We start from the raw sequence: 17834 nt of genomic DNA, 5'->3' as shown, positions 1-17834 counted from the left end.
TAACATGCCTGGGGTACACATGTGCCCAGAATCCTGATAGGGGGAGAATGGGGGTCAAAGATTGCCGCATGGCCAGACCCTGTTGGAGAGTACTCGCTCTTTCTCTCTCTCTCTCCCTCCCTTCCTGTCTTTCCCCATGCCTGAATACTCTCTGTATCATGAATAAAGGGGGCGATATTATAAGCATATGCTCTCCAGAGAGAAAGAGAAAGAACACCCACCCCCAGGTATAGTCACACCCCAGTTCCTTTTCCTCTGCTCCTCCATTCTGTGAGGACTTTATGCACACACACATGTGCCTGGCATGTTTTGCAGGCCTCTAAGGCCAGGATTCGAACCTCAGTCTGCCATGTGGAATCCAGCTCCCAACACATAGCATTTAAGTACTGCAAGATGGGTGCCCCATGACTGTTTTTAATAACCACACAGTACGTGGATTTACTAGCTTCTTGAACTAACACCATTTAGACTGTGGTTCATATTTTGGCAATCAGAACAAGGCCACCAGAGAGAGATGTCTTCACCCTTACAATCCCGTGTTTCTGTGCAATGACTTATTCTAGCGTCCGTTCCCAGTAAAGTGGTTCGGAACTGTTCTTGGCCAAGAGAAAACTCAAGAGTTAATTACAAAGTACAGATATAAACATTCTACTTTTCTTTTGATTGCTTTCTCTGTTGCCTCTTTTGGGCCACAAGATACATAACTTTTATAAAGAATAGATATGGGGTTGATGTTCTTTTCCACAACTTTTCTGCAGGAAGTTCTGTGGCCAGCCAACACTAGAACCTGAATGATGTAACTTCTGTTTCTCATATTAAGGTGATAGAAGCCTGTCAGTAATATAGCTTGATGGAAGAAAAACAGAAACTACACACGTGATAGGCAGTTGATACATTTCATGCTTTCGTTAGTGATTATTTATAAATATCCTTGCACTACTTTTAAGAAGTCCAGTTTTAACCAGAGGTATTGACTTCTAGCAGGGTGCCGAGTTAATTATTTCAACTTAATAATAAGCAACATTGAAATAACATTACACAGGCTTATGGGGGGGGGGTCGCGGAAAAATGAGCTTCAGAAATACTTGGCCAATGTGTGAGCGTGGCTGTAAGTCCAACTAATCAGGAAAATTAAAGCAACATGAAAAATTGTTGAGATGAATGAACCCTGATTAAAACAGGATAAAGTGCTTGGGGTGTATAAAGTCACAGTTCTCTGAGCAGGCCGGTTGTATTCTAGAATGCTGATTTCAGTTCACAGCAAATCTCTCAAATGAATTATGCTAATACCATTGATTCCAACTACTTCCTGACTAGCCTATTCACCATATGTTATTCCTCCATTATAAACTGCATTGGCTTCAATTAGAAGCCCAGCAAGCTCTGAAAATTGAATTTTTTAGAAAGGAGGAAAAACAAATAATATACCACCTCGTTTTCTGTGTTTGGAGAGTGAGGAGGCTGGGAGGTCAGTTCAGTGGCCAGGGTATTTAACATAATTCTTAAAATGCTTTCAGGCTTTTAATCTGCCAAAGGGCACATTCGTTCAAACCTCCCTAATGGAGCGTGGTCACCCCACTGTCCCTTCTCCTCCATTTCTCCACCCAGTCAGGATTTGGGGCACGTACATACACATACATGTGCCTCATGTGTTTTTCAAGCTACCGGGGTTGGAATTTGAACTGCGGCTCAGCTACGTGGGATCTGCCTCTCTAAATCATTAAGATACAAAACCAGCTCTGTTTTCACATGTCATGAAAAGTAGTGAATTCAAATATACTGTCTAGTAATTCCCAGGTGGAAGTAGAGGTTAAAATATGTTAGCTGATGGGGCCAGCAGGTGGTGTAGTGATTAAAGTTCTGGACTCCCACTTGACCAACCATGGTTCAAGTCCCTGACCAGTGGCTTGAAACTCATGCCAGGCCCGTGTATGTGTGTACCCAAAATCCCCAGAGGAGAATGGAGGAAAAGGGATTGCAGCATGGCCATCCCTCCTCTGGGGGATGACTTCTCACTTTCTCTTTCTCCATCTCTCTCTGTCTCTCCAGTGAGTACACATGTCCTATAGCAAAAATCTCTCTCAAAAAAACAATTAGCTGCAACGTTGCCTTTGTACCTTCGTTGTGATTCGAATTACCATATGTATTTTTGTCTGTCAGGGATCTATCTAATTTAATTGATTTATGCAACTTTTTTTTTCTCCAATGTAAATCCATCTTATTATGTTAGCAGTATTAATACATTGTCCTAATATAAGGTATTCAGACTTAATATAATATTAATACATTAAGTCAATGTAAGGTGATAAAAAATTATTCTCTTTTTTAAAATGTCTTTTTTTTTTTGGAGAGGTTTTTGCTATAGGGCATATGTGCTCACCAGACAGACAGAAAGAGACATAGAGACAGAAAGCGAGAAATCACCCCCCCCCGGGGGGGGTTGGCCACGGCAATAATCCCTTCTCCATTCTCCTCTTGGGATCCTGGGCACGCACGCACATGCGCCTGGTGTGAGTTTTAAGCCACCGGGTCCAGGACGCAAACCGCAGTCGACGACGTGGGAGTCCAGCGACATAGCCATTACGCTAACTGCTGGTTCCCCCTTAAAATGTCTTTTGAACTCCAGTACATTTGCCTTTCCTTGTAAATTTCATAACAAGTTTATCAATTTCTAACTTTAAAGTCTTGCAGGGATCTCTTTTGAAATTGAGTAGACTGTATAGCTCAGTTGAGGGAGAATTGCTATCTTAATACTGCTGAATCTTCCAATCCATAAACATGGGATAGCTCTCCATTTATTTAGGCCTTCTTAGATTTCTTTCTTTCTTTCTTTTGAGAGAGATTTTTGCTATAGGGTGTGTGCGCTAGCCAGAGAGACAGAGCATAACAGAGAGACAGAGTGTAACAGAGAGACAGAAAGTGAGAAATCACCGCCCCTCAAGAGGGATGACCACACAACAATTCTTCTCTATTCTCATCTTGGGATTTTGGGCATGCGTGCACACATGGCCAGCGTGTGTTTTAAGCCAGTGGATCCAGGACTTGAACCACGATCAACTATGTGGGAGTCCAGTCACGTAACCATTATGCCATCTGCTGATCCTGGCCTTCTTAGATTTCTTTTATCAGTATTTTATACTTTCCAGATTTTTCATATGTTGTATTAGAATTATGCCTAAGCAATTCCTATTCCTTCAGTGCTGTTATAATTGATACTTTTTCATTGCAGTTACCAACTGTTACTAGTATAGTTATGCACTGTATAACATTTGGTCAACAAAGAACCACATTCATGACGGTGGTCTCATAAGATTATAATCCAACTGAAAAGTTCTTACTGCCTAGCGACCCTGTGGCTATCTTTATGTTATGGTGCAATGCTTTACTCACATGTTTGTGGTGATGCTGGTGTAAACAAACCTACCTCACTGCCAGTTATATAAGCACAGCACATGCAATTATCTACGGTACATATTAGATAATAAAGGACTACATTACTGGCTTATGTATTTACTATCACGTATATACTTTCATCATTATTTTAGAGTGCACTCCTACTTAGACAGAAAAAAGTTTAGTATAGCAGCATGCTGTTCGGCCAGCAGCAGCCTCATACATCCTTCCTTGACCGTGTCTCTTCATTGCATCATTTCCTCCTGTGCTCAATTTAATCCCAGGTTGCTTTGTTCATCAGGGCCCCTAAACATACAAAAGCCACTTCTCATATTGCCAGTGAGAGGCTATGTCAAGTGATGGACCCCGAAATGAAATGAAAAGTGAGTAAGAATGAAGAAGGCAGAAACTCGGAGATGGTTATGGCTCTGCAGTCAAGTCTCATTCTCCCCCAGCTACGATCTTGAAAAACAAGGATGAAGTGATGGAAGCCATCAATGAATCTTCCTCACTAAAGGCAAAGAGAATAATAAGAGTTTTGGAAGGGCCTATATCAGATGTGGGGGGACTTCTGATGACCTGGATGAAAGACCAGACACAGAAGTGTAACCCTCTCAGCACTGTGAGACAGTCAAGGCCAAAGCAAAATGTTTGTGATGCTGAAAGAAAAGGCTGGACCTGACTGCATCATTGAATTTATTGCTAGTTCTGGGCGGTTGAAGTCACTCAAGAATTGTTATTGACTGTGGAATGTGAAAGCAAATGGTGAGTTTGTGAATATTCGGGTGAAGGGAGCTGAAGAGATTTTGCAAACTCTAGATAAGCTGATTATAGAGGAATAGTACAAAGCAAATCTTCAGTGAGAACAACACCTCCCCATTCTGGATGCCTGAAAGGACTTTCATCCATAAGAAAAGCAAGATTTCAAGGCTCTTAAGGATGGGATAAGAATCTTGTTGGGGGAATGTTGCAGGCTAAAAATTGAAAGCCATTTCAATATGGCACAGAGAGCCCAAGCTCTTCAAGCATATCAATAAACAAATGCTACTAGTGTACTGCAGAGCAGGAAGAAGTCACTGATGGCCCACTCCTCTTCCAAGATGCCCTCTGGAATTGCTGCGATACCAGTGAAATGGAGAAGTGCTATTTGGAGAACTACATGTCTTTCAAGGTTTTGCCTGTAGTTGATAATGCACTCACATATCCTCCTTTTACTGCTAATCTTCCTCTTACTATCAAAGTGGCATTTCTCCCTCCAGACACCACCCCTTGATTTAAGCAGAGAGTGATAGCAGCTTTTAAAGCCTCGTGCTAGCCAGCCGCAGTGGGCAGCAGTAATGCAGCTCCATGATACATAGGGCATAAGGGGAGGCTCCATGTTTGCATCCTGAGTTCTTGTGCACACTGGCTGTGTGTGCACAAGTGCCTGCTAAACTGGCTGGCTGAGGCTGGGGGTAGGATTACATTGTGTAGCCAGCCAGTGGTGGTGATGGTAAAGGTGCTGAATCCCACATGGCAGACTGCACAGTTGAGTTCTGGACTTGGTGGGTTGAAAAAAAATCCACTCTGTGTGTGTGTGCGTGTGCTTGCTTGCCCAAATCCTGAAAAGAGAACGGAGGAGGAGGGATTGTAGCATGGTCATCCTTCCCAGAGGGTGACTTTTCACTCTGACTCTCTCTCTCTCACTCTCTGTCTCTTTTGGTGAGTGAGGGCTCTATAGCAAACTTAAAAAACGACCAAACAAATGGATTGCAGCAGTGTGAAGACATTGTTGGAGGTATCTTTCTGTTTTTTCTTGCCTCACGGAAGAAATAAACTTCGATAAAAAAAAGCCTGCTACTGAGACTAGCAGATAGCGTAATGGTTATATCACTGGACTCCTACATAGTTGACTGTGGTTCAAGTCCTGGCCCTAGAGGCTTAAAACTCACACCAGGTGCGTGTGTGTGCATGCCCAAGATTCCTAGAGGAGAATGGAGGAGAAGAGATTGCAGCATGGCCATCCTACCTGCAGGGAGATTTCTTGCTTTCTGTCTCTCTGTCTCTCCAGTGAACGCATATGCCGTATAGCAAAAAATCTCTTGAAAAAAAAACAAAAAATGCCTTGCTACCTAAAGGGGATCTTTGCCCAGGCTGTTGCTGCAACTGAGGAAGATATGAGAAGACATCAGTGCAGTTCTAGAAGGGTTATATCCGTGACTGCATCAAGAATTTTGCTTGGGCTTAAGGTGGTGTCACCAACGAGTATATGAGTGACGCTGGGAAGAAGACACTCAAGAGGTTTGTTCATGATTTCAAAGGATTTACTGGGGATGAGGGGATTACAGAAATCTACAAGACTCTGGTTGAGATGACAAACAACCTTGCTTCGTGTGTGGATGAAGATGGCATTGAGAGCTCCTAGAGGTGGTTCTTGAGAAACTGACTGCCTAGGAATTGCTGGAACTGGAACAGAAAAGCAGAACTGCAGAAGCAAGAGAAAAGGAAACTGCAGGTGAAGAGGAGGCAAAAAAAGAATCCCCTAGAAAATTCACTGTGAAAGTCTTAATAAATTTTTTTGTGAAGAGTTATTTTATTTAACTTTATTTCTTTCTTAATTTTATTTTGACCAGAGAGGAACAGAGTGAGAAAGACAGAGAGAGAGAAAATGAGAAATCAAGCTGCCAAGTCCGGGACTTGAAGCGGGTCACCATGTGGAAGTCCAGCACCCTTAACCACCACGCGATCTGCCGGCCCCAATAAAACTTTTTAAGAACTAAGTTTATTGGGACCGGCAGATGGCATAATGTTTACATCACTGGAATCCCACATAGTTAATTGTGGTTCAAGTCCTGGACCTGGTGTCTTAAAACTCACACCAGGCACATGTACATGCATGTCCAAAATCCTGAGAGAAGAATGGAGGAGAAGGGATTGCAGCATGGCCATTCCTCTTGTGGAGGTGATTCCTTGATTTCTGTCTCTCTCTTTCTGTCTCTCTGGTGAGTACACACACCCTACAGCAAAACTCTCTCTCTAAAAATAAAAAGAAAAATTATTTCTTCAATGAGTGAGATGACAATGTCTTGCGTCATTGCCCCTGATGGCCTTCCCAAGGGACAAGATATGGAGGTGGAAGAGTGATATTGATGATCTAGACCCTGTGTAGGCCTAGGCTAATGTGTGTGTGCATCTTAGTTATTAACAACAAAGTTTAGAAAGGTTTTTTAAAAATTAAAGGAAAAAGATTATGGAATAAGGATATAAAGAAAATACTTTTGTGGCCTCAGACTTACCCCAGTTGTTTTCTTGAACTTCATGTAAACATAGATGTTTAACTCCCCAATGAATTCTTTGTGCTTTTGAGTTTATTCAGGCTTCCTGATGGTTCATTTGATGCTGTTCTATTTTGCTAAATGAACCCAATGATTCACATGGATATTGTGGAAGATTAGGTAAAAGCTAGAAAGTGGGAAATTAGAACTGGAAGCCTAGGAGCCAGTAGGTGGCATGGTGGTTAAAGTGTTGGACCATATGGCTAACCATAGTTCAAGTCTCGGACGTGGTGTCTCTGTCTCTCTCTCTCTGGTGAGCACACATGTCCTATAGCAAAATAATAATAAATAAAATAATTCTTTAAAAAAAAAAAAGTGGGAGTCCAAGGTAATTTCAATCGGCCCCTTTAATCTATGGACAGATTCTCTGGTTTCAGTTCACCAGTCCTGTGCCCAAACACATTTTCATATAAGTTTTTTTTTTTAAGAGGTTTTTGCTATAGGGCGCATATGCTTGCCAGAGAGACAGAGACAGAGAGATAGAAAGCGAGAAATCACCCCCCATGGGGGATGGCCACGCCGCAATCCCTTCTCCTCCATTCTCCTCTAGGGATCTTGGGCACGTACACACACGCGCTCGGTGTGAGTTTAAGCCACCAGGTCCAGGACTTGAGCCGCGGTCAACCACGTGGGAGTCCAGCGACGTAGCCAGTTATGCAGACTGCTGGTCCCTCACATGAGATTTTGTTGTGTAATGGGTAAGATGACAGGCTCTGAAGTCTGATTTCTTGAATCCAGACCAAGGCCCTGACACCTACTCCTGTGCTATTTAAACCTAGATAAGACCAAATGAAAAGACTTAAATTCCCTACCTTGGAAACAATACCACCTGGTATGTAGCGTTGTGAAATGTCAGTTGTAGCTAAAAGACCCTCACACAAGGCCTGGGTATGGTCAGCACTCACAAGTGGTCGGTGATGACTGCGACAATGGGGCCAAGGATGACGGGGATCATGATGGCGATTAGTCCTAAGGGTTGAACGAGAGTTTAGTCGAGCAGGCCTGACTTTGTTGAGTTTTGATACGTCTATGCCTGATGGTTTTCAGGATTTGGAGAAGTTGTTTAACTTCCCCAAGTTTGAATAGTTTCATCTCTAACATGGAGACAATGATGTTTCTCTGAGTTGGTGTGAAGATCAAAGGGGAACTTCTTGGCACTGGGTAAATAACTCTATAAATGTTAGCTATTATTGTCATTACTTATAAGAAAAGACACTAATAGTTCCAGTGAACATATTTAACGAATTCCTTACCCTTCTTAAGGGATTAGAAGAAAATGGCTCATGTCATAATTAAGAGGATTTACTGAAGACCCTGGTACAAAAAAAAAAAAAAGAAAAAGAAAAATAGAAACAACAAAAAACAATTGTGAAAAGCTAAAATAATAGCCAAGTTTTGAAAAACTATCTTTTGTGGTGAGTTCTTTGGAGATTGCTTTTCTTTGGGATAAGAGAAGGAAACTGGGTCCCACTCGCTTTTCATTCTATGGGGCACTCTCCCCAGCTTTCAAACACAAAGTCCCACTTCTTGCCACCTGTCTCAGGCTGACAATGCCAAAGAACTTTCTACCCACGTTGTTTTCAAGCTCTGGGTCGGCACCATAAATCTCCACAAATCCTCCGAGAGCTGAGGAGGAGTCGAAGTTGTTATGATGATGGTTTCTATTGATGCATTCTGTCTGCGATATCAAGTACCACGGCGGGACCCTGTGTCCTGCAGACAAAGCATCATGTCGGCTTTTCGTGTGCTCTTGCCATCAGCAAGTCACACACGGAATGTTGTAGTGTGTCTATTGTGTACATTTTTGAATAAATAAGTATAACAAAGAGAACATGCAGGTCCCATTTCATCTTAGATCTTAACTGTGAAAACACAGCACGTTTCCCACGCTAGTGCAACAGAGCGGGAGAGCCTTGTACCAGGCCGGCACTGGCCAGGCCAACTGAGGCTCACCTAGAGGGAGCCTCACGGATGAGTTCCACGACTCAGCTCCCTCGAGCCTCCGTTTTCCGACTGCGAGGTGATCAGGCAATGGAATGGTCATTTTGTGACATTTAGGAGCATAGCAGCTTTCATTTACAGATGCCAAGGCTCAACTCAAGAAAGCTTCCACAATAAAGGGACAGGCCAGGGACACAGGCTGTAGGCGAGGTCTCACTCTAGTTTCCCAAAGGTTAGGAGCAAGACCCAGGTTGTATCCAGGCGTTTCCCAGTGGCCATTTCCATTCCTGAGCATAGGGTGTGTCCATGGCTCCCAAGACTGAAAGCTTCCCTGTTCTCGTGTGTTAGAAGTTAAGGTAAGAGTTGTGGGTTTCAGTCTGAGTGAAATCACAGGCTCATGGCTCATTTCTGCACCCGCTGGTTCAGGGAAGTAGTGTACCCATCGGCTGAGATGTGGACAACATGCCTGGGCAGGAGTAATTCCTCACAAGCACCTGGGTGCCTGGAGGAAGGGTGGATTCCTGCCCAAAGGGTAGGATATTGGCACCAAAAGACGAAGCTTGGATATCAAAGACGAACTTCTACAGATGGCTGGGCAGAGCCATCCTTTCTTCTTTTCTTTTTCTTTTCTTTTCTTTTCTTTTCTTTTCTTTTCTTTTTCTTTCTTTCTTTCTTTCTTTCTTTCTTTCTTTCTTTCTTTCTTTCTTTCTTTCTTTTTTTTAATAAATCAATAAGAAGCAAAGAGATTTTTGGACCTTGAAGAACTGTGATAGTCGGGAACCAGCAGTTGACATAATGGCTATGTCTCTGGACTCCCACATAGTCGACTGCGGTTTGCATCCCGGACCTGGTGGCTTAAAACTCACGCCGGGCACATGTGCATGCGTGCCCAAGATCCCGAGAGGAGAATGGAGGAGAAGGGATTCCGGCGTGACCATCCCCTCTGGGGGAGATTTCTCGCTTTCTGTCTCTCTGTCTCTCTCTATCTGTCTGGCGAGCGCACGCACCCTATAGCAAAAAAATCTTTCAAAAAAAAAGAACTGTGATAGTCATGCTGGGCTGCTTCAACTTTCTACTATATTCCGTAAAACTAATTTTCTCAAGAACTTGTGTTTACTTTTAATTATATTTATACCTTCCACTCTTTTTTCATTGTTATTCAATAAGCTTCAGTATTGATCAGTGGTATAGAAGCCAAAGATAAAGGAGGTCTATGCCTTGTTCTCAGAAATCCAACTGGAGACAACGTTGCCCAAATTAAAAAAACCAAATGGCTATCTTCCTCGTTCTCTGTAGAAAGCTGGGGGGGAGGGGCAGGCACTAGCTGCTTATCCAGTGTGTTAATTTGCTGAATAAATCAATTTCTGTCATTTGCCATCACCCTGTCGAATCGGCTACACCAAGAGGCCCGTGGGAGGCAGCAGTGTGGTGGGCGAGCAGCTCCTGAAATCTGAAGCATCTGCTCACGGCTTTTGATTTGAGCGCCGTTTGGGAAACCATTCATTCGTCTGTGTCTGTGTTTTGTTCCTGCCTTTGTGCGTCCGACCTGTGCTCCCACGCGAACACTCACAAAGGCCTCTTGTTGAACTTCACTTTTAGCTGATCTAGAGGCTGACTCTTCCAGGTGTCCCCCTGTGATACCAAAAGAGAATTTTCTTCATGCCCCAAAGCTTACAGTTCTCAGACCATCCGTAACGTAGCCTGGAGTGTTGGCGTCTCTCCGTCCAGCCATTTCTGAGGCGAGGGTTCCAGGGTGGTAGTGCAGCTGTAGCCTTTAATTCCACGAGCGTGTGTAAGTGTCTGTATTTTAATGGGCGATACTTGTCATGGGACAGAGAAGAAGGAGGACATACTTCCCTCTGCGAAAGAGAGCTTCAGGAAGAAATGACATTTAACAGGTGTTTAGAACCGGGGCTCTCTAAGGGTGTGAAGGGAGCAGCTTCAGTACTCAGGGACTTGCTGGTCCCTGAGCCAGTGGAATCAGCATTACTTGGGAGCAGGTGAGAGAGGCAGAGGCCTGGGCTGTACCCGAGCCTTACTGAACGGAATCCACAGTTCAAGATGTTCGGGTTATTTGTCAGCCTATCAAGGTTGAGACCCACTACTCTATAAGGTCTCAGTCTTGGCAGCACATCGGAGTCACTCAAGGAGCTACAAAATAAAATCAAAAGACCCCACAATGCCCTGGAACCTTCCTCAAGGATTCTAATGTAATTTGTTTGAGGTATGCCTGAGCATCCCTTGGAAAAAAAAAAAAAAAAAACAAGGTAAAAATAAAATGCTCCCCATGGGATTATGATGAGCGGTTAAGGCTAAGGAAAGCTGCCCTATCTGTGTCCCAGCACTGTGGGGGAAGCATGGTGCAGGTAGGGACTTCCGGGGAGGTCAGTGTGCCTCAGTGCTGGGAGGGAAGGTGGACTAGGAGATACGGGATTTGAATGAGGCTGGAGACAGAGCCAGGAGGATCGCTGAAGGCCTTGTTTGCTGCACTCACCTGCAGACCATTGGGTAGGTTCCAGGGGGCTCTGGAAAAGTATAGGAAGAGGGGTCAGCCTTGTACTTGGGGCGGACCCTTCACCTCCAGAGCAGGTCATGGCAGGGAGACCAGTTAGAAGGGATGCCAAAAACTGAGGCCAGCTAGCCAGCCGCGTCATTTACCAGGCCCACTGCAAAAATCAAAATGTGGTCTGCTTGTTCAGAGAGCGCGGAAAAAGTGTCCTTAAAGGTGAGCTAAGACCCAGGCATGGTGGTGCACACCTGTAGTCCAAGCTGGGAGGCTGAAGCAAGAGGTCTTAAAAATATAAAAAACGAACAAGGAATTAAAATGCAGGGCCCGCAGGTGGCATGGTGGTTAAGGCACTGGACTCCCACATGGCTGACCACAATTTGACCCCCAGACCTGGTGGCTTGGAAATCCTGCTGGGCACATGTGCATGCATGCCCAAAATCACAAAAGGAGATTGGAGGAGAAAGGATTGCCAGAAACCATCCACCCTGGGCTTGATTTCTCACTTTCCCTCTTTCTGTCTCTCTCCAGCAAGTGCATGTGCCCTATGGCAAAAACCTAAAGAAAAAACAAAAAAAACCTAAATGTAAAACTGTCCTCTACCTTCTCTTGATTCTAAGGAGACTGCCCTGAGTCTTTTGTTTTGTTCTGATGCTAAATTTGACTCATGGATAAGTGCTTGTTTCTGTTCGCGTAAGGACTTTTCAGGGATGGGATTTCTTCTGCCAAGTGTCTTTAGGCACCTCTTAAACCTACCCCTCAGCACTGCTGTTTCCCTGATCTGTCCAGGGTGTCTTTCATGAATAGATTTACTGGGAAGATGCAAACTGAACGTCAAGTGAGGGTTTTCTTGTAGCGCAAGATTTGGGAGGGAGACAATATGACGGCAAGGCCATACGTAGGTTCTAGAGAGAGCAGCCGTCCAGTGGGCACTGTGTGGGAGCTGGAAACCCTCCTCTTACCAAGCAGGTTGGGAAGTGTTGCCTACCCACCTGTAGCCTACCACGTGAAGACAGGGGAGGGGCCTGTGCTTGCCAGAGAGACAGAAATGAGAATCAGGGGATGGCTATACCACAATCCCTTCTCCTCCATTCTCCCTTTGGGCTTTTGGGCATGCACGCACACCCTCCTGGTGTGAATTTTAAGCCTCTGGGTTCAGGACTCGAACCGTGGTAGCCCACCTGGGAGTCCAGCAATGTAACCATTATGCCATCTGCTGACCCCATGCCCCATTGTGTTTTAAACCACAGTTCTGTACTCATCTGACGAAAGGCAAGCCAGCCTGGATCCTCCAGAGTGCAGTCCCGTGGCCCCCTGAGCATCTTATCTCAGTTCCTCCTCATTCTGTGTGTGTGTTCGGGGTGAGCATTAAGGGAGGAAGCATAGAGACGGTGTTCACCACGTGGTCGGGGCGTCCTCTGGGAACAGAGTGTGCGGCCAGTAGTCTCTGTTACTAGTCAGGGCAGGCTGTCTTGAAATCACATCAGTTTTTCCTCCAGTTCTTTTTCAGCCTGTAGCCACTGAGCAAGGCAGGACTGGGCTATTTCAGTTCCGGCCAATGGACACATCCAAATCGCTTCCCTCTTCCCAACTCCCTTTCCCTTGAGGACCTAATTTATTTCACACATCTTGACTGATCCCTGCTCAGGAACAACGGAGCGCTGTGGTTCTCTGTGGAGGCATTTCCCTCCTCACCTTGGGCAGCCCCAGGAACCCCACCAGGCGCAGCTTCTCTGCACCTTGACGTCAGCCTGGCTGCTGGACCCGGCTGGCTGGAGGTGTGTTTTATGAAGTTCATCCTGCACCCCAGGCCATAAATACATGCCGTGCACATAAATGTACAGCTAACATTGCCCAGGCCCCTCCGAAGCACTACGTTAATAAGCAGACAGTAAGTCTTTAAAATATGGAAAAGCAGTTAATCTTTCCGCTGACAAATCCTTTGTAGGAGGTGGTTTTTCTCTGCCCCGGTGTAGCTGCGAGCAAGCAGAGCTTTTCATCTCCTAGGATTTGAGAAAGAAAGAGGAGAAGTTTGCTGTGGGACGTCATGGTATATGCGTTAAAAACAGTATCTTCTTGCATTGGTTCTCACTGAGCTGTACTGAGTGATCCGCCGCAAGGGGCTCGAGTGCTAATAACTGCATACAAGCAAGCCTGCTGTCACATGGGGCCGTGGAGCTGCATGGGCCTGGGCTTTGGAGGTTGCTGCTCTGGGTCTGAACTTCAGCTCTGGGAGGTACCTTGGTTCCTGTTTCCCAGCTATACAATGGGTATAGTTTGTCTTATATAGTCACGATGAAGAGTTTACTTATCCTGAGTTCCAGTTTCCTCTTTTGTAACAAGAGACAATTCATACTCCTTGCTCCTATCAAATGCTGTTTAAAGAGAACATGACGGGCTAGCAGGGTCACCTGCTAGTGGTTAAGGCGCTGGACTCCCACACGGCTGACTGCAGTTTGAGTCCCAGACCCAGTAGCCTGAAAGTCAACCTCAGAGCGTGTGCCAAAGATTCATGTGTTTCAATAAATTTTCTGATTTGGTTCTTAATTTCTTCAGTAGTTTTGAAGTCATTCAGAGGTAGGTTGTTAAGTGTCCATATATATTTTTTTCTAATGTATTTTTAAGGGCTTTTTCTGTCGTTGATTTCATGTTTAATTCTCTTGCGGTTGGAGAAGATGCTGGACATAGCTCCTGTCCATTTGTGACAGTGGAGAGTTGACATCTCCAAAAATTAATGCATTGCAGTCAGTCTCTCCTAACAGTCTTTCTTTTATGTGTTTGGATGCTCTGGTCTTAGATGCATAAATATTTATAATTATAATACCATCTTAGTGAACTACTTTTTTTTAAGGCTATATAGTGCCCTTTGTCTCTTCTTACCATTTTCGTCTTGAAGTCTATTTTTTCTGATATCGGTATCATGACTCAAGGCATTTCTGGGTTTCTGTTTTGCAGTACATGACTTTTTTCGTCCCTTCACTTTCAGTCTGTGTATGTCCTAATCGAGGAAGTGTGTTTCTTGTAAGCAACATACAGAGTTCCTATTTTTTAATCCATTCAGCCAATCTGTATCTTTTAGTTGGAATTTAATCCACATTACTATGGATATGTTTGGATTTCTCCCTGATATTAGTTGTTTTGTGGTCCTTGATTTCTATTTTAGTTTTCATGATGTAGTATTCCCTTGAGTATTTCTTGGAGCGCTGTTCTAGTGTTGAAGTCTTTCAGGTTTTTGTTTTGTTTTGTTTTGTTTAGTCAGGGAATGATTTTACTTCCCCTTTACAATTGAAGAAGAATCTTGGTAGGTGAAGTATTCTTGGCTGGATTTTTTTTTTTTCTTTTAATATGTCTTCCCATTCTTTCCTAGCCTACATTGTTTCAGTTGAGATGTCTGGTGTTAAGTCTAATGGGGTAACTTTTGTAACTAACTGGTGTTTCTCTCTTGCTATTTTTAGAATATTGTCTTGGATTTTTACCAATTTGGCTGTGATGTGCCTTGGAGAGGCCCATTTCAAGTTATGTTGAAAGTTTCTATGCCTTTAACTGACTGTTTGCCTTCTGGGATACCCATTATGTGGCTATTAGGTTGCTCAATGGTTATTTTTTCATACTTTTTGATGGCTTAACCTAAATTGGGTGTTTTGTCTTCAAGGTTAGAGATTCCCTTTTTTCTGCATGGTATAATCTGCTGTTAACACTTTCAAGGAAAATTTATGATTTCCTGTATTGTGTTCGCTTCCAGGAGTTCTGTTTGTTTCTTGTTTAAGGTGTCACTATGGAATTCCTCCTTCAAGTCCTGGAATGATTTTTTCCTTGAATCTCATTGAGTTTTGTTACAATGAATATTAAGAATATCGTTTCTGACATTTCTGTGATTTCTCAGGTCCTTCCCATTGTTGATGGGGAGTTACTGTTTTCCTTTGAGGGAGAGATACCGAGTTTTCTAATATTTGGGGGGTGGGGGGACTCTGCTTTGATTTTTAGGTATGTGGTGAAGTGTTCACACCTTTTACATTTCTTGGATAGGTTGCCGCAGCTGTATACTCATGCACTTCCTTATGGTGTGTGTTAGCTCCATGTCAGTTTTCCTAGCCTATGAGTGTTTCAGAATTTCAGAGGGGTGTTTTTCTTATCTTAACTAGATGAAGTGTTGGGGGAGAATTCTTCCAGAGCCCCAGAATCTTTAAGTGGCTTGTTCTTTTCCCAAACTCTCCAGCCAAAATAGGGCTGTGGGCTGAGCTTGGGAGGTGGAACATGAGGAAGTAGCACAGTCATGGGCCACACCTCCCTTGGCACATGGGCTGGACTGCAGGTGGCCTCCTACTTTGTTCTGGCTGGTGAGGTGATGGTGAGGGAGCAAAGGACATGCAGGCCACATGCAAAGTCCCACCCATCCTCTCTCCAAGGAGACTGGTGTGGTATGGGACACTGCCTGAAGCACAGGCCAGGATGCAGATGGCCATTTACTTTATTAGGGCAGACAGTGAGGTATCAAACTGCTTTCAGTCTGAATGCAAAAATCCCTTCCTTTCTAGCTCCAGTGAAGACTGGTATGGTGCAGGGTGGGGTACTGGGGGAAGCATAGGCCAGGCTGCAGACAGAGGGTGAGCCAGTGAAGGCACGCAGGCCAAGTGTAAAGCCCCTCGAGGAGATTGGGGTGGTGTGGGGTGTAGTGCCAAGTGAAGCACAGGCTGGACTGCAGGTAGCCTCCTACCATCCTCCGGTTGGTCAGGCAGGGTGTGAAGTAACGGCATACCAGCCAGATGGAAAGTTCCTTCCTTCCTCCTTCCTCTCTGATGAGTAATCTCTCTTATTAAATCTCTCTTATTTATATGGTGGCATTACTTTTTCACTTCTATTTATTGGTTAATATTAGGAGGAGTCATTTTCAAATTTACTTCAAATAGACTAGCTATAATGAAGGATCCAGAAGGTCAGAACCTTTCTCTAATTTTGCCAGATTAAGTGTGTTCTCCGAGAGGGAGGGCCAAGCAACTCCCAATGGGCCTTGGTCACATAGATTCCTTCTCCTCCATTTCTCCATCCTGTCAGGATTTGGGTCATAACCAAAGTTTTCCAAGGCTCAGGAGCTGAGATTCGAACTGCATGGCCAGCCATGCATCAGAGCGCTATCTAGGGCCTTAGATCTTATAGAATGGACCCTGTGAATCAGGAAACCCCTTCATAGAGGATTGGCAATGCTTCTCTTCTTACACCTCGGACACTGAGGTGACTTAGCTGTCTCTGCTCTTCTGTGCACGTGAACTTCAGTCTTCCCAAGGGGAGCTGTGCATGGCCACAGCTGTTGTGAAGAGCCTCATCAAAGGAGGCAACTGCAGTAGTAAAGCATCTCTGAAACCTGTTGTACAAAACATTGGGTCGTCAAAACATCATGACGCATTTTTCTGTTTCTATGCAAAAACCCGTCATGACTTTTCCACAACTCAGTATTACAGCTGTAACCCCCCAGGGAAAAGCTTTCCTCATAGCTCTTTGAGAGACGGTAAATGACCACCCACTGTCTTGCTGCCTCTTGTTTCCACAGGTCCTTTGTCATCCAGCAGATCCCAAGCAGCAACCTGTTCATGGTGGTGGTGGACAGCAGCTGCCTCTGTGAGTCCGTGGCCCCCATCACCATGGCACCCATTGAAATCAGGTATATCCTTTTGTGCAGAGGGCCAGTCAGTTTTTTCCGGTAAGGGGGATCAACAGTAAGGAAACATAGGGGGGCAATCACAGGGGAAAAGTATATCCTCACCACTCTCGGAGATTGTTAAGGAAGTTCAGTGCCAAAATTTGACCTCTAAAATGTAGAGCGAGAAAATTAATCCTTGGAAATGTGCCTTAACTACTGTCAACATAATGAATCCCTTAAGTGCGAACGTTTAAAGGCCCAGAAGATCAGAAGGCGTCCGGAGTCTTGTCATGGCTTCCATCCTGAGGTGAGTCTGAGAACTGTTCCTGCTCTCTTTTCTACCAAGTGTACAGAGAGAATATCATGATGGTCAAACAACTCCAAGGTGTACTTGTGAGAAAATACTTTTTAGGAAATGAAAGAATAAAAGAAGCTACAGGGGGCCAGGAGGTGGCATAGTGCTTATGGTGCTGAACTCCCACGTGGTCAGTTGCAGTTCAAATCCCAGACCTGGCGGTTTAAAACTCATGTTGGGAGCATGTGCATGCATGCCTAAAATTCTGAGAGGAGAATGGAGAAGGGATTGCCATGTACTCCCACTCCCACCCCCCCAGAGAAGGTGATTTCTTGCTTTCTGTCAGTCTCTTGGGTGAGTGCACACCCCCTATAGAAAAAAAAAAAAAAACAAGCAAAGAAAAAGCTTAAAAAAAAAGATACAAAAAGACTAAAGTTCTCTACTTTTAGTCCTTAATGTCTTTTTTTGGGGGGAGGAGGGAGGTTTTTGCTATACGGTGCATGCACTCGCCAGAAAGACAGAGACAGAGAGACAGAAAGCAAGAAATCACCCCCAGGGGGAATGGCCAAGCCACAATCCCTTCTCCTCCTTTCTCCTCCCGAGATCTTGGGTATGCACGCACATGCCCTGTGTGAGTTTAAGCCACCAGGTCCGGGACTTGAACTGCGGTCGACTACATGGGAGTCCAGCAACATAGCCATTATGCTAACTGCTGGTCCCAGTCCCTAATGTCTTATTTACTCTATGCTT

The 17834-nt window shown here is 44.5% G+C and overlaps 1 protein-coding gene across 1 annotated transcript in view; it reads left to right on the top strand.

Annotated features, from left to right (window-relative positions):
- The window catches only part of CACNA2D3 (calcium voltage-gated channel auxiliary subunit alpha2delta 3), a 931343-nt gene that overhangs the window by 911021 nt on the left and 2488 nt on the right, over nucleotides 1–17834 (top strand). Inside the window, exons 38-39 of the mRNA XM_006143064.2 lie at nucleotides 16700–16812; nucleotides 17014–17096. Of these exons, the coding sequence (XP_006143126.1) occupies nucleotides 16700–16812; nucleotides 17014–17096 (196 nt within the window). The remainder of the gene's footprint in view (nucleotides 1–16699; nucleotides 16813–17013; nucleotides 17097–17834) is intronic.

This window comes from Tupaia chinensis, unplaced genomic scaffold (genome assembly GCF_000334495.1).
Source record: "Tupaia chinensis unplaced genomic scaffold, TupChi_1.0 Scaffold000091_1, whole genome shotgun sequence".
Lineage (NCBI taxonomy): Eukaryota > Metazoa > Chordata > Mammalia > Scandentia > Tupaiidae > Tupaia > Tupaia belangeri.
The sequence above is the reverse complement of the archived record's forward strand: the minus strand, read 5'-3'. Positions and strand labels throughout refer to the sequence as shown.